The sequence below is a fragment of the Neolamprologus brichardi genome, chromosome 5 (genome assembly GCF_056152115.1).
Source record: "Neolamprologus brichardi isolate AB-2024 chromosome 5, ASM5615211v1, whole genome shotgun sequence".
NCBI lineage: Eukaryota > Metazoa > Chordata > Actinopteri > Cichliformes > Cichlidae > Neolamprologus > Neolamprologus brichardi.
This window is the reverse complement of record NC_142108.1, coordinates 3,439,483-3,453,994: the sequence shown is the minus strand read 5'-3', so window position 1 is coordinate 3,453,994 and position 14,512 is coordinate 3,439,483. Positions and strand designations below refer to the sequence as shown.

Below are 14,512 nucleotides of genomic sequence, written 5' to 3'. Positions count from 1 at the left end.
GTTGTTACTGCGGGAACAAAAACCATTACAGAAGCAAGAAAAACAATGTGTTGTAGAAAAATCAGTATTGCTGTCATTATATAGTGTTTGTGGATTGACCAGATATTGTAAAAGTGACTATTCTTTAAGAGTTGTGAGTTGCATTTTGGGTAAGTTAACAGGGAACAGTGTATTTTTTACACGTATCAGCTCACACGTTATTATTGTTTTGCATCTAATCTCTTCATCCTTTGCTTTAGATGGGCTTCTTTAAAAGATCAGACCCATACGGTACGACCATGGAAAAGGCCAAACTCAAACCCCAGGCTTCCTCTGAAGCTTAGATCTGAACGGAGCCTCCACCTGCAGCTGTTCCAAAGAACTGGAAGTATTGTCGCATTCCCAAACAAATAATGGAAATTCCTAATTATAAGCAGGCCACCCATTCACGAAGGGACAGTTATGGGTGCTGTATCACTGGAAGATAAAAATGTCTGGTGCTGCACTAAAACATTACAGGGGTCACGCAGTTGGATATGCACTGCTGTTTGTTGGACATTCCTCTGTGCAGTCAGAGACTTTTCTAGAAGCTCATCCTGTCATATTATACTCCTGCATTGACAATAAAGAAACAAATGGACATCCAACAAAAGGCACTAAAACGTCAGTAGTTCATGAATGCAAAAAAAGTGTGATTCAAGCCATGTTTGTAAGCTTGGTGTTGACGATTTTGAAAATTCCTGCTTATGAATGATGCCTAAACCACTTGTTATTTATGGCACAATGATTTCCTATTGATTGTTGAATGTTGTACTGTACTGTCTGCAGGAAAAAAAAATCAAAAAAGCAACGTGCCAAATCTGCAATGTTTAACTTGAATTTTTCTCTCCCATATTGGGAGGTACTTTGTGTATGATGTAATGTATTCATTGTGTTATATTGATGTTGTGGCGCAGAATAAAGCCTAATTTTGTATACCCACACAAGAAGCTATGATTACATAGCATAACATAACAGTTAGCACTGTTGTAGGAGCTGCCTGCTCGAGGAAGGAGATTTTGCAGTGGAGTAGGAACATCAGCAACATCACCTCGGTCAACTTCTTCTGCAGGAACCTGCTCACCAAACTAAACCCCTTTCACCCAACTTAATCCCCAAGAGCTCCTTCAGCTATTTTTCTTTTCTTTCTTTCTTTATTTTTGCATTTAGGGGCACTGGCACATGGAAAAAAATGCTATATGTAATAGGTCATTCTTCTGACGTCTATTCACCTTTTCTTTAGTTGGACTGAACGTGAAGTCCTCCAACTTAAACTCCATTTTTGACACCACCACACACAAGAAAAAGCTACTAACCAGAAAAGCAAAAGCAACGCAATATAAGCAACTTATCCAACGCAATATAAGCAACTTATCCAACGCAATATAAGCAACTTATCCAACGCAATATAAGCAACTTATCCAACGCAATATAAGCAACCGACTCAACCTACATACATACGCAAGCACGAGCAGCAAAAAAGAACAAACACATATATGTGCTTACTCGGATTAATAATTCATTTAGAAACATTGATTTATAATTACTCCCTTTATTTTCTATTAAATTATCAAATAATGATTTCTTTTGTATTTTTAGAATAAAAATAATTCAATCCAGCAGTGCATCATAAATCCCTGAAGTGCTGTTTTTTTTTGCCGAGTATTTTAGACTTTCTTATAGTTTACACCTGGGACACGGAGGACAAAAACTGTGATGAAATGTATTGATGCTTTCATCAACCAATAAAAGCAAGATGAAAGTTTGGAAGTGATCCAATCAGAAGTAATATCCTTGTGCAGTAAGTTTAGACCCTCACATTTTCTCATGGAAATGTGACAAAATGTCAACACTTGGGAGACGTATGGACACATTTCCCATCTGATGTTATTGAAGATAAGACCCTTTGTAAACCAAAGGAGCAACTGCAGTAAAAGCACGGCAAAGGTAGGCTTTACATTTTACATTACATTACATCAAAAGGCGTAAACTACATCAAAATGTGCTGTCAAAATGCTAAGAAGCAAAAATAATTTCTTTTTTTTTTTTTTTTTTGCCTGTCCCGTTTGGCTCTTTTGCCATCAGAATTATTGTCTAAACGCGAAGAAAGATGCCCAACGGATTTACTTTACCAAATTGACCATCCCAGCCTTGCCGTAATGGTCTATTTGATTCACCTTTTATTGTTTATTTTATTATCACTTGCTGAATACGGGGCAGACTTGACTGGGGGAAAGAAAAGGGAGAAAGAAAGAGGGAAAGAAAAACAGCTGAGAAGAGGGACGGGGGAGAAGGGCAAAAGACAAAAACCAACAGAATAAGCAGAAAAAAAAATACATATATCGATCACCTGGATCACCTGTTGAGAAAGAAAAAAGAAAACAAGCAGAAGAAAACGAGAGTAATAGAATAAACAACATCACAATGATATATGGGAATATGACAGTAAATACTATACTAAATATTAAACATTATTGTGCAGCATGTAAGATCGACAGCACAGTGTGCTTTGAGGTAGGAGCCAAAAAGGGTGTAGTTTGTGTGTGCGAGCACCCGTGTGTACACCTGTGAGCATGGACGCGCTTGTTTTTTAAAAGGTTCCTTCATGTAATGATCTGCTAGAGGGTGTGGGGGGCCACTGCCCTGTCCAAAGCAAAAATAATTTCTAAAATTATTATTTTTAAGTCGCCGAATAAACTTGCAAGATAAGAATAATTTAACGACTCTGCTTAAAGTGTGTCACCAGTAATTCCTTGGTGGCTTGTGGGTATGGCCGTCCCTTAGTTTGGCTGTATGACTGATTTAAGTTTGTAAATAAATAAAATAAGAAGAAGTTGATACGCTATTACTTTTTTATGATCTATTTAGCCCTACAGCTTTGATAAAATGGGCCATAATGATGGTGATGCGTTGTGCCAAAAAGTGATTGTCTGCCAAAAACGGATTGCTCATATTTAAACTGCTATAAGTAACTTGTTGGGCTATAATATGTGAAACATATGTCAAATGCATCCCTCATGGATGACATAAAGTCATCTTGAGCCACAAACAACAAGGTAGAAGCTGCAATCAGTTTTTGGCAGCAACTTTTATATAACCTTTATTTATGCAGTTAAAAAAAAATCTCATTAACATTAAAAATGTCTTTTGTAACAGTAAGTTGGCCAAGACAACAACAGAAATGGCAGCAAATATGACAATAGTTCAGTAACAATATTTTAAGTGGGGATAAAGGACCGGATTGGTTATAACACAGTTATAAAGATACTTGAAAAACAGATAATTTTTTAATTCTATATATAACCCCTTTGTAAACCCTGTTCACCGAAGTCTATTTATCAACATACGTAAAGATATTACACAGAAAAAATACACAGAAACATTGGAAATCACTTTTTGGCACAACACCGGTCACCGGCTTCATTAATATTGTTTGGTTCGTTTACTTCGTTTAAATTAAAAACTTACCAGTCATCTAAGTTGTGTTTCCATCATAAGTCACACACTTTTCCCGGGAGTGCTCATCAGACAAACCACAGAGCAAATCTTTGTCTAACATGTGAACAAGTGTTTTACATTAAGTGGCTAAGCTGGCTTTTGGTCTTTGGCAGAACCATCATATGATACCACATCTCCCTCTGCAGGTGATATATGTTACTGCCATCCACAACCTTGCTGCCGCTGCAGAGGACTGTGCTACACATTGACAGCGTTAAAGATGTGTGAAGTCAAGATTGATAAAATATTTAATATCTACTCAAAGCTAAGGCTCAGGCACGAGGGAAGGTCCACTAGACAATATTTTGGACAGATGTTTTATGTGTGATGTGTGAGGCCTGTGCAGGACAGCAGCAGGGACATGTGCTGCATCACCCTGTTATATTGTCCACTTGATGGTGACTGCAGCTGGACTCCACAGTCCCAGTGAGTTCCCGATGGATGTTATTAGTGGACCATTAGTTTTGTACAGCCCCACTCAGGTCAGTCTGGCTGGTGTTACAGCTTAGAGTCCTGGTGCACTGCTCTATCAGCCGGTCTATAAGTCAGCTGTTTGATTGTAATGCATGTTACTGTACGGCAAATTCTACTTGGTCCCCTTTCCCATCAGTTTAAGATGTGTTTCCTGGTTTTGAGTTTATTTTCACCTGGTCTATTCACTTCTGGAATAATTTACCTTCTACAATCTGGTGTCCTTTCATATGTCATAGTTCATTTTCTGATTTTAACTAATTCGCAAAGTTTGGTATTTAATTCTTATTATTTCTTAACTTTCTTGGTTATTGTTTGGCTCTTCTTGTATTTGAATGCTGCATAAAACCTCACGATCAACTAAAGTGACCCTATTAGTATATGCAACATGACTTACTGGATGCTTTTCTCCCACAGCTGCTGTTCAAGTGTTTCCTCTGACATTTGTGCTGAGTCCATGTGTGTTCTGCTGAGTTATGCTGGATGGATGCACCCTGCCTCCAACCAGAGTGTTCTGTGTCTCTCCTCCTCCTCTCTTCGCTCTCACTCCTTCTCGTGTGTGTGTGTGTGTGTGTGTGTGTGTGTGCGTCACAGTCTATAAAAGCCTCTCTATTGTGGGGGTGCTACTCTGCAGAGGAACTCAAGTGCAGCCAGAGAAACAGCCAGAGGACACAAAAGACTGCACCTGGCCACCTTCTTGTCTGTGAGTAACATACACAATATGCTGCTTTATGCATTTAGCTCAGTGTTTTATTTAAAGCAGAGCATGTCATTAGCATGCGTGTCATGTAGCTGTTATGCTTTGCAGGGGGAAATGACTCAGTAGTTTTTTCTCAGTCTCAGTGAACAGCAAAATGCAGATGCACAAAACTCTGTGAGACTAAAATGACAAGTTATCGTTTTGGGCCTTAATGCAAAAATGATCAGCTCATCTTAAAAACATTGTTGGTACCAGTGCTGAAGCACACAAACAGCAGGCATATAAAGAGAAAGCTAATGACCAGGCACTGTACATACGCTGTAATCGAGCTGCTAGAGTTTAAAAGTGTTGCTATCCCCGGTTGTTTTCCTGCTGACTGATGTCTGTCTGATGACTGCTTGATCCTCTGTGATGCCTCCTATTCAGCATGTAAAGCGTGAGGCTTTCACCCTCTCTGCTGTGCTGTGAGTCAGCAGACAGGGTATTAGTGTTTGGGTTGGGATGTTTTTGAGACTATAGGTCTCACCTCATATGCTTCTGAGCCCACCTAAACCACATATGCTGATCATTGATTGCACTAAATGTCACAAAGATTTCAGTCAATTTAAAACAACTCTAGCACCATGTGACCACTAAGAGTCCCAAAGTCACTATGATTTTCCTTGGATGTTTATTTACATGTGCTTCCCGAGCACAAGCCTTTGCCTTATTGGACGTTCCCCATTGAGTGGAGTTCAGCAGTCTTCCAGCTGGCATGACACACACACACACTACTGTTCCAGCACACTGCTGTGTAATATAGAAGAGACCTGTATCAGTACCTCTCCTGCAGCTAAGCCAATACCTACATGAAGGATCTGGTTTAAATTGTAATACTGGTCCAAGTAGCAATTTCCTGTTTTTCCTGTGCAGGTGGTGCCTTCTCTGGTGAGCTGTAATCATGGCCAGAAACCTGCTGAAGAACCCCAGCGGAGAAGGTAAGATATTATTTTTCCCTCAGTGGATTAGAGAGCATGATGAGTATTTCATCAGATGCTTTTTAAAGGAGTAGTTTTGACATTTTGTTTATAACTTTTACTTTTTGCAGAGCTTACCTCTTGTATGAACCTCTTACATGTACACAAGAGCCTAGTGTAGGATCCAAGCAGTCAAAGATGAGACAGGGAGCAGTGCACACATAAGGAGGTTCACGGGGAGGCCACTGATCCGAAAGAGGGAGCACAAGATGCTTCGGGTAGACTGGAAATGGGGCACAGGGAGAAACAATAATGAACAGAAGACATACACACAAGAAGTAATGTTATTTATTTAGAAACATGTTTCTAGGCACCCGGTGAATGGTAGTCCAGAGTCCACTTTCCTTCTTGGCTCTGCTTTTGGTCTTCACCCAGTTCTGAGGGGGGGTATCTGACTGTGTTCACTAACTTGCTAATGATTTCTGCCTTTTACCGTGAGATTTTAGGATGTGACACTGAAAACAGCTGCCAGCTTTGTTCACTTTTGTTTCTCATAACTTACTCATAACTATTTCATAACAGAAGTTGCATAGCTAACAAGTTACTCACCCGATCAAGACTAAATTAGATTTCTTTTTAAAAACTATTAGTTCTGGTCTTGTTTTTGAGGCTGTTTTGTGCTGGCCAGCACTCAAATGCAACTAATTGTGCTCTTGTATTTGACCCAATAAAGCTCATGTAAAAAACAAAACAAAACATAATACTGTGACTGGAAGCTTGAGACTGTGGATTTCCCTCCCAGATGAGCTGAAGTTCTGGGAGCTGATAGAGAATGGTGGGAGCCAGTGGAAGGTGGAGGACATGCCGGGAGACTGTGGTCATGACTTTTGCAGTGAAGGAGTGACTAAATACTTTGCAACCTCCTTTGAGTGAGTAGTTATCACAAACAACATATGAGTATTGGTCACACCACTACATTCTGTCAGGCTTCTTTTAGGGTCACTGGAAAAGGTTTAAATGGTCTGTATTTGTATAGCACTTTTACTAGTCCCTAAGGACCCCAAAGTGCTTTACACAACCAGTCATCCACACATTCACACACACTGGTGATGGCAGCTACATTGTAGCCACAGCCACCCTGGGGCGCACTGACAGAGGCGAGGCTGCCGGACACTGGCGCCACCGGGCCCTCTGACCACCACCAGTAGGCAATGGGTGAAGTGTCTTGCCCAAGGACACAATGACTGTCCAAGTCGGGCTCAAACCGGCAACCTTCCGATTACAAGGCGAACTCCCAACTCTTGAGCCACGATCGCCCCATAAGATGTTAAAATGTTTGGACAGACAGTTATGATGCTCTATAATACAGCGCATAGTTCTAACAGTATTATTGAGTCTGTCTCAACAACATATGTACATGCATAAGGTTTTACTAAACTACAACTTTGTTATTCACATTAAACATATTAACTTCAATTTAAACATCATATATGTGGCAGAATGCTTTTTTTGTTTTCTTCCCAAAATTAGTTCAGTTTGCATATTTATCCTGTGTGTCCCAGGCTGTGTCTGAAGAGGCAGGTGATTGACCTGCTGGCAGAGGGATTCTCATCTGAACAGCTGGATGCACAGCCTCCCGTCACAGTACAAGACTGGTAGGACACGTCTGAACAGACACGTTATTTCCTTTGTGTCAGAGAACAGACTCAGTGATTAAAGGGAAGCTCATCCTGCAGGTACTGTGGGAGGACGGACTGTGGCTGCACCTACCAGATGACCGTGTGTCTGCTGGATGAGAACCACGAAGTCATACAGGAGTTCAGACCAGATTCGGTGACTCTGGACCCCGACTGTGATGACTGCTCATGGAAAGAGGTTTTTAAAAGCCCCTTTAACAGTAAAAAATCGGATTCTTATAAATGTGTGACAAACACAGTGCTCTGTATCCTGCATTACAGCTCACAGTGGTTTTCTGTCTGTACTGCAGGTTAGCCACATGTTTTCTGATTATGGCCCTGGGATGCGTTTCATTTCCTTTGAACATGGAGGACAAGACACTAAGTTCTGGGATGGCTGGTTTGGAGTCCGTGTCACTGGAAGCTCCGTTACTATTGAGGTTTAAGCAGCACTGACAACAGAAAAAGGGAACCACATAATAGTGAAAGGTGGAGAATAAAGAACTAGAATATTATTGTCAGAGCTTTCGATTGCCAGCTTTGCCTTATCCTGCATTTTGCTGTTCATGCTGTGAAAACACTGCTTCACATTTGTAAAATGACACAACAAAACCCTACCGTCGTGTCATCTTGGCTTTACTAACCTGAAAATCCTTAAACTGCTGCCTGCACCAGTTATTATCTACTACATAATCTGTTAACGACTACCTCTGTGGAACGACACTGTGGGTTAAACTAAGGGACTGACTTGATGAGTGGGGTTCTGAAAGTGATCACGTTTTATCAGTTAACCTGGAATTATAATTAGGATATGAACCAAAAAGTTAATAAAGAATTTAATGGATTATGACTTGTCCTTATTTATAAGAAGACTGCTTGTAGGGGGTTGAGAATATCAAGATGGACGTACTTCCTCTGCTACTGCTGACTATATGTGGTCACAAAGGCTTTCTTGGTGGACCATGAATCAATACATCATATACAAATGTTCAGTAATTTATTCAAGTATTTTTCTTTTAATACTTCTGTTCTGCTACAGAGCAGATCAAAGGAGGGGTAATCCTACCACCACCCACTTACAAAAAAGGTGGGGTGTTAAATATAAGAGCTGCTGTTGATGGCTTTTTGTGTTAATTCATCTGACAGATAACGTTTTGTCAAAACACAAACAAATGAAAGCACATATTTAAAAAAAACTCACTTTTTATTTTTCATAAATCATACTCAGGTCAGAGTAGATGTCATAGGGTAACAAACAATACAAATATTTATAGGTTACAAAATTAGTGACTGTGGCAAAAACATGCGGGAGTAGCTCGTGTACAGATCAGTGAGACTCAGACGAGTCTATATGAGCTCTGGTAACACACAGATTTAACGTTACTATTAGTTTGTGTTCACGAATCACTGAAAAACAGCCTCATGGCCAGAGCGGAGCGTAGTGTTGCATTATTAAGTATGCTGGTAAGAGAATGAAAACTTTCAGACAAAATCTGAAGAGCTAACATGGACCAAAAAACTTTGTTTCTCCAAGACTTCCACCAGTCTGCAGCTCCACTACCTCCACCTAGAAGTCCCTGAATCCAAAAGGATGTGTGCATCTGAATTAATTTGTGATATTCTCTTCAAAACATCAGGACAGCTGTTCTTATACAACAGGGTATGTATTTAAGAATGTATGACACTACATATGTAGTAATGGTAAAGAAGGCTTCCAAAGGTACGTGAATCCAGATCAGCTGAAACAGTTCAAAGCTGGGCCAAAATTCACACACGATGGCAAATTCATCCAAAGCATTCATCCGGATAACTAACGCACAGACTGACAGAACACATACAGTCACTGGAAATCACACTGACAGATAGAATAGACTTCACTCGCAGTAGGACATAAAAATGTGACCTTCTACAGTCTGTGATTGGGTCAGAGGGAGACATCACTGTAAGGTACTGGCTGAAAAACATAGTGGAGTGGAGGAGTGATAGCATTATTCTCTGCTGTAACCTCATGTCTCCCACTCGATGGACCAGTAGATTGCATTCGTGTTTACACAATAACATTTTAAACTAATTAATAAATAAAGAGTGCGGAGTTCAACCCAACATGATGCAGCAAAAACAAACAGAAGCACATGGCCCAGGTGTCACGATGTTAAAATACTCCTAATAAAAACGTAGGCAGGTGACAACAAGTCAGGAGAGCATAATGTACAGACGAGCAATGTTCATGACCGGAGCTGTGCCAAAACTGATGATTTCTTCAGTAAAGCTGTGATTTTTCCTCATTACTATGATACTTTAACGCCTGCAGCAAGCTTTAAATATTAAGAAGTTAAAAATAAAGCACTCTGTCAAAACAGGCTCTTAACAACTCACTGTTGCAAAGTGACAATGAGTTGTTAGAGGAGAGGTCCAAAAACATCTCTCCTCTCATGGATATCAGCCTTAAGCCCATTTCCGGTTGGCTGAGAGACTTCCTGGGTTAAGAAAGCAGGTAAAATATTTGCAGTATTTGTAGTTCCGGGTTATGTATGGGAGCCTACATAGACTCACTCGAACTGTCAAACTTTTCAGCTGGAAAATTGATTTTAACTCTGAAATGCAGTAAAAATATAACTAAGTATGTTTGAGCTGGACACCTTTCACATGCACACCTCGGGGAAAGGAAACATCAGTAACCTGATGCGCCTCAACATCAGCTTACAACAACTAATGTGTGGCATTTTCAAGTCCGCTGCAGGGCAGGAACTGGAGTCTGTTAAATGTCACATGTTGCCTGATTCAACACCAGAAACAAATACTTTTTAAATTGTTTCCAGCAGGTGGCAACAACAGAGATGCAGCTGAATATAAGAGAGCAGTCTGTGTGTGTGTGTGTGTGTCTCCATGGTGTTTTTGGAGGGTGTGTAAAATAGGGAGGACAGAGCATCATTCTCCTTGTGACTGCATCTGTTTACAAAAGGCCTCAAACTGCTGCTGCTCCAACTCTGTCATCACCTTGTTCAAAGCATAGATCTGCAAATGAAAGAAAGCAATCAAACTTAATGTCTGTTTATGATTTTAGGTTGGGGTATGTGTGCTAGGTTTAACAACAACAACAGCAAAAAAAAAAAAAAAAAAAAGGGATGATGGCCACCTCTGCTCTCTGCCGCTGCTTGAGCTCTTGCTGTGCAGACTTCTGCTTGGCTCTGTCTCCTCTGGTCGGGGTTGAGTTCAGCTTTGGTTTGTCTTTACGACACGCAGGCTCCATGGTGATGGTCCACTAGAAATGTAACAAGAGATGAGCGTCAAATGGTCTCATAGTGACAAAACATTAAAAAGAAAACCATATATTGTGACTAAAAATAGAGTCAATATGAGAGCAAATCATGATGGATTGTCTAATGTGATCAAGAAGAGTTCAGTAACACTTAACTACCTAAACCTAATGAACAGCTAGTGAAACAAACAAATGAGGAAAACAACAAAAACGAGAGAAGCTGTAGTTTCAAGGTTTACAATCCACTGCCGTATCTGCCCAATTATACAGGCGTGACATCAAGGTGGCAACAAGAGAACTAAACCCTTTGATGTAGAAGATTAAGACACAAAAAGTGCAACTTTTAACAAAAATGACCCACAAAATGAGAAATATATCAAGTTTACTTAACTAATTGTGGATTTTATACATTTAAATACATATTTAAATGCATCACATCCACCCCTCCCCTTTCCCTCCAATTATCCAGTGTGTGTTTGTGTATGTATGCCTTTTATAACTTGTGATTTTGCTCCCTCTCTCATCTGTATGACTTGTTTAGTCATAAACAAGTATTTTAGGCATTGTCATAACCAGCTTTATGAGGAATGCGTTCCACATTTACACAGTTTTATGAGTTTAGTTAGGACCTTACATTTTCATTCCCTGGACTGCGGGAAGTTTTAACGATCTTTCCCCCTTATTTTCGAACAAAGACCATTAATGGAGTTAATGGATGATAAATGAGCGTTAGCTTTGGCTGAAAACAACGAAAACAACTGTCCCGACACAAGTCAAGTGCACCACAAAAAGAGAAAACTAAACATGAGAAAACTAAACGTCCTAAATGTGCAGCTCTAATCCTTTATCGCCAAGATCATTTCTGTACGTGTAGCTAATATTAGCGAGCTAAGAGTTTGGTTTTAATAGAGTAACATTTTAATCGCCAGCAGCATTTTAGACTCTGATAATGGTTCACTTACCCTACAGTTGACAAAGTAAAGACAACAAGTAGAAAAGGCGTTATAACGTGCTTTGACCACCCTTAATCAGCTTGTAAACTGACTGCAGCTAGCTACTAGACGATCACTAGTGCTACCAACAAACAAGTCCGTGTTTAGTTTGCGGGCATTTGTGGAAGGTTCCGGATATTTTTCCTTCTTTTTCTATTCAAATTTGCTGTCAGCTAGAGGCAACAAAACCACATTGGTGCCCTCAATAGGTCTTATGTAGTTTGTGAACTCGGAAAACTAAAAAAACAAACAATAAACAAACAAACAAAGAAAAAAATGTGGAGCAAATAGTCTTAGTTTTGTATTTGTTAATCTGATAAAAAAAAATGTTGTCACAAACTCCCTGATCAGGCTTTTATGGACATGTTTATTGAGACTTTGTATGTCTACAAGACTGAGTCAACTGCTTCCAACTGTTTATGTTGAAATATAATAAAATATACTGATATTCCTAAATCTTTTCTCTGGCGTAATAATAATAATAAAAAATACTAAAACTAACACTGAAACTAATAAAAGCTAAACTAGAATCAAATATATTCAAATAACAAAAACTAAACTGAAATGCGCAAACACATTTGGGAAACTAACTGAAACTGAATTAAAAATAAAAAGTTAAAATAAAATAAAATAAAATCTAATAAAAAAAAAAATACAAAACCAATAATTCTGGATCACACATTAAGGCAAACTCCATGAATTTGGGTAGATTTGGCAAATTGTCTCAAATCACGCCAAATCACAACAAAAGTCGCCTCAAGGCGCTTCATAGATACAGAGAAAAACCCATCCTATGAGCAAGCACTTTGGCGACAGTGGGAAGGAAAAACTCCCTTTTAACAGGAAGAAACCTCCGGCAGAACCAGGCTCAGGGAGGGGCGGGGCCATCTGCTGCGACCGATTGGGGTGAGAGAAGGAAGACAGGATAAAGACATGCTGTGGAAGAGAGACAGAGGTTAATAACAGATATGATTCAATGCAGAGAGGTCTGTTAACACATAGTGAGTGAGAAAGGTGACTGGAAAGGAAAAACTCAATGCATCATGGGAATCCCCCGGCAGCCTACATCTATTGCAGCATAACTAAGGGAGGATTCAGGGTCACCTGGTCCAGCCCTAACTATATGCTTTAGCAGGAAAGGAAATCCTGGAAAAGACCAAACCCATCGGGACCAAAATATTTCATCACCAGAACAACTTATTAATAATTTACAGTAACCGTTCCCTGTGAGGGCACACATGGAATCAAACTATATGAGAACCACCTTTTCCTGGTAACTTTCCTAAACCACCAGCCCCGGTTTGCTACACATGTAGCTATAATATGAATAGAATAGAATAGAATAGCTTTTTATTGTCACTGTTACAAGAACAATGAAAGGCAGTTTGGCATTTCTCCATGTGTGTGAAGTACACAATAGCATAAGTATTTACACAATAACAGACAAATTTACATTTACACAAGAAAGATATGTACAAGTTATACACACACAACTGCAAACATACACGCACATACATACATATATGTATATATACACATGTATGCATCCATACATACAGTGGGGCAAAAAAGTATTTAGTCAGCCACCGATTGTGCAAGTTCCCCCACTTAAAATGATGACAGAGGTCAGTAATTTGCACCAGAGGTACACTTCAACTGTGAGAGACAGAATGTGAAAAAAAAAATCCATGAATTCACATGGTAGGATTTGTAAAGAATTTATTCGTAAATCAGGGTGGAAAATAAGTATTTGGTCAATAACAAAAATACAACTCAATACTTTGTAACATAACCTTTGTTGGCAATAACAGAGGTCAAACGTTTACTATAGGTCTTTACCAGGTTTGCACACACAGTAGCTGGTATTTTGGCCCATTCCTCCATGCAGATCTTCTCAAGAGCAGTGATGTTTTGGGGCTGTCGCCGAGCAACACGGACTTTCAACTCCCGCCACAGATTTTCTATGGGGTTGAGGTCTGGAGACTGGCTAGGCCACTCCAGGACTTTCAAATGCTTCTTACGGAGCCACTCCTTTGTTGCCCGGGCGGTGTGTTTTGGATCATTGTCATGTTGGAAGACCCAGCCTCGTTTCATCTTCAAAGTTCTCACTGATGGAAGGAGGTTTTGGCTCAAAATCTCACGATACTTGGCCCCATTCATTCTGTCCTTAACACGGATCAGTCGTCCTGTCCCCTTGGCAGAAAAACAGCCCCATAGCATGATGTTTCCACCCCCATGCTTCACAGTAGGTATGGTGTTCTTGGGATGCAACTCAGTATTCTTCTTCCTCCAAACACGACGAGTTGAGTTTATACCAAAAAGTTCTACTTTGGTTTCATCTGACCACATGACATTCTCCCAATCCTCTGCTGTATCATCCATGTGCTCTCTGGCAAACTTCAGACGGGCCTGGACATGCACTGGCTTCAGCAGCGGAACACGTCTGGCACTGCGGGATTTGATTCCCTGCCGTTGTAGTGTGTTACTGATGGTGACCTTTGTTACTTTGGTCCCAGCTCTCTGCAGGTCATTCACCAGGTCCCCCCGTGTGGTTCTGGGATCTTTGCTCACCGTTATCATGATCATTTTGACCCCACGGGATGAGATCTTGCGTGGAGCCCCAGATCGAGGGAGATTATCAGTGGTCTTGTATGTCTTCCATTTTCTGATGATTGCTCCCACAGTTGATTTTTTCACACCAAGCTGCTTGCCTATTGTAGATTCACTCTTCCCAGTCTGGTGCAGGTCTACAATTCTTTTCCTGGTGTCCTTCGAAAGCTCTTTGGTCTTGGCCATGGCGGAGTTTGGAGTCTGACTGGTTGAGGCTGTGGACAGGTGTCTTTTATACAGATGATGAGGTCAAACAGGTGCCATTCATACAGGTAACGAGTGGGGGACAGAAAAGCTTCTTACAGAAGACGTTACAGGTCTGTGAGAGCCAG

The 14,512-nt window shown here is 40.3% G+C and overlaps 3 protein-coding genes across 3 annotated transcripts in view; 2 read left to right on the top strand and 1 right to left on the bottom strand.

The window, feature by feature from the left end:
- LOC102778531 (integrin alpha-5-like) overlaps positions 1 to 1,389 on the top strand; it is a 54,640-nt gene extending 53,251 nt beyond the window's left edge. The window contains exon 30 of the mRNA XM_087840499.1: positions 240 to 1,389. Coding sequence (XP_087696625.1) covers positions 240 to 323 — 84 coding nt within the window. The 3' untranslated portion in view covers positions 324 to 1,389. The remainder of the gene's footprint in view (positions 1 to 239) is intronic.
- A 3,206-nt stretch (positions 1,390 to 4,595) lies between these two features.
- On the top strand, positions 4,596 to 8,164 carry fbxo2 (F-box protein 2). The gene is made up of 6 exons (XM_006800178.3): positions 4,596 to 4,690; positions 5,600 to 5,664; positions 6,446 to 6,572; positions 7,206 to 7,298; positions 7,380 to 7,518; positions 7,631 to 8,164. Exons 2-6 carry the CDS (start codon positions 5,628 to 5,630, stop codon positions 7,763 to 7,765), a joined length of 531 nt encoding a protein of 176 aa, XP_006800241.1. The 5' UTR covers positions 4,596 to 4,690; positions 5,600 to 5,627; the 3' UTR covers positions 7,766 to 8,164.
- Positions 8,165 to 9,522: 1,358 nt separating this feature from the next.
- On the bottom strand, positions 9,523 to 11,693 carry svbp (small vasohibin binding protein). The gene is made up of 3 exons (XM_087840498.1): positions 11,541 to 11,693; positions 10,456 to 10,581; positions 9,523 to 10,334 (listed from the first exon to the last, which is right to left on the bottom strand). Exons 2-3 carry the CDS (start codon positions 10,567 to 10,569, stop codon positions 10,248 to 10,250), a joined length of 201 nt encoding a protein of 66 aa, XP_087696624.1. The 5' UTR covers positions 10,570 to 10,581; positions 11,541 to 11,693; the 3' UTR covers positions 9,523 to 10,247.
- Positions 11,694 to 14,512: the final 2,819 nt, after the last annotated feature.

Coding starts and splice junctions, on each gene's coding strand:
- fbxo2 (XM_006800178.3), top strand. CDS start 5,628: ATGGCCAGAAACCTGCTGAAGAACCCCAGCGGAGAAG. Junction 6,573..7,205: donor TACTTTGCAACCTCCTTTGA/GTGAGTAGTTAT, acceptor TGTGTGTCCCAG/GCTGTGTCTGAAGAGGCAGG. Junction 7,299..7,379: donor CCCGTCACAGTACAAGACTG/GTAGGACACGTC, acceptor CTCATCCTGCAG/GTACTGTGGGAGGACGGACT.
- svbp (XM_087840498.1), bottom strand. CDS start 10,569: ATGGAGCCTGCGTGTCGTAAAGACAAACCAAAGCTGAACTCAACCCCG. Junction 10,335..10,455: donor AGCAGCGGCAGAGAGCAGAG/GTGGCCATCATC, acceptor TTTCATTTGCAG/ATCTATGCTTTGAACAAGGT.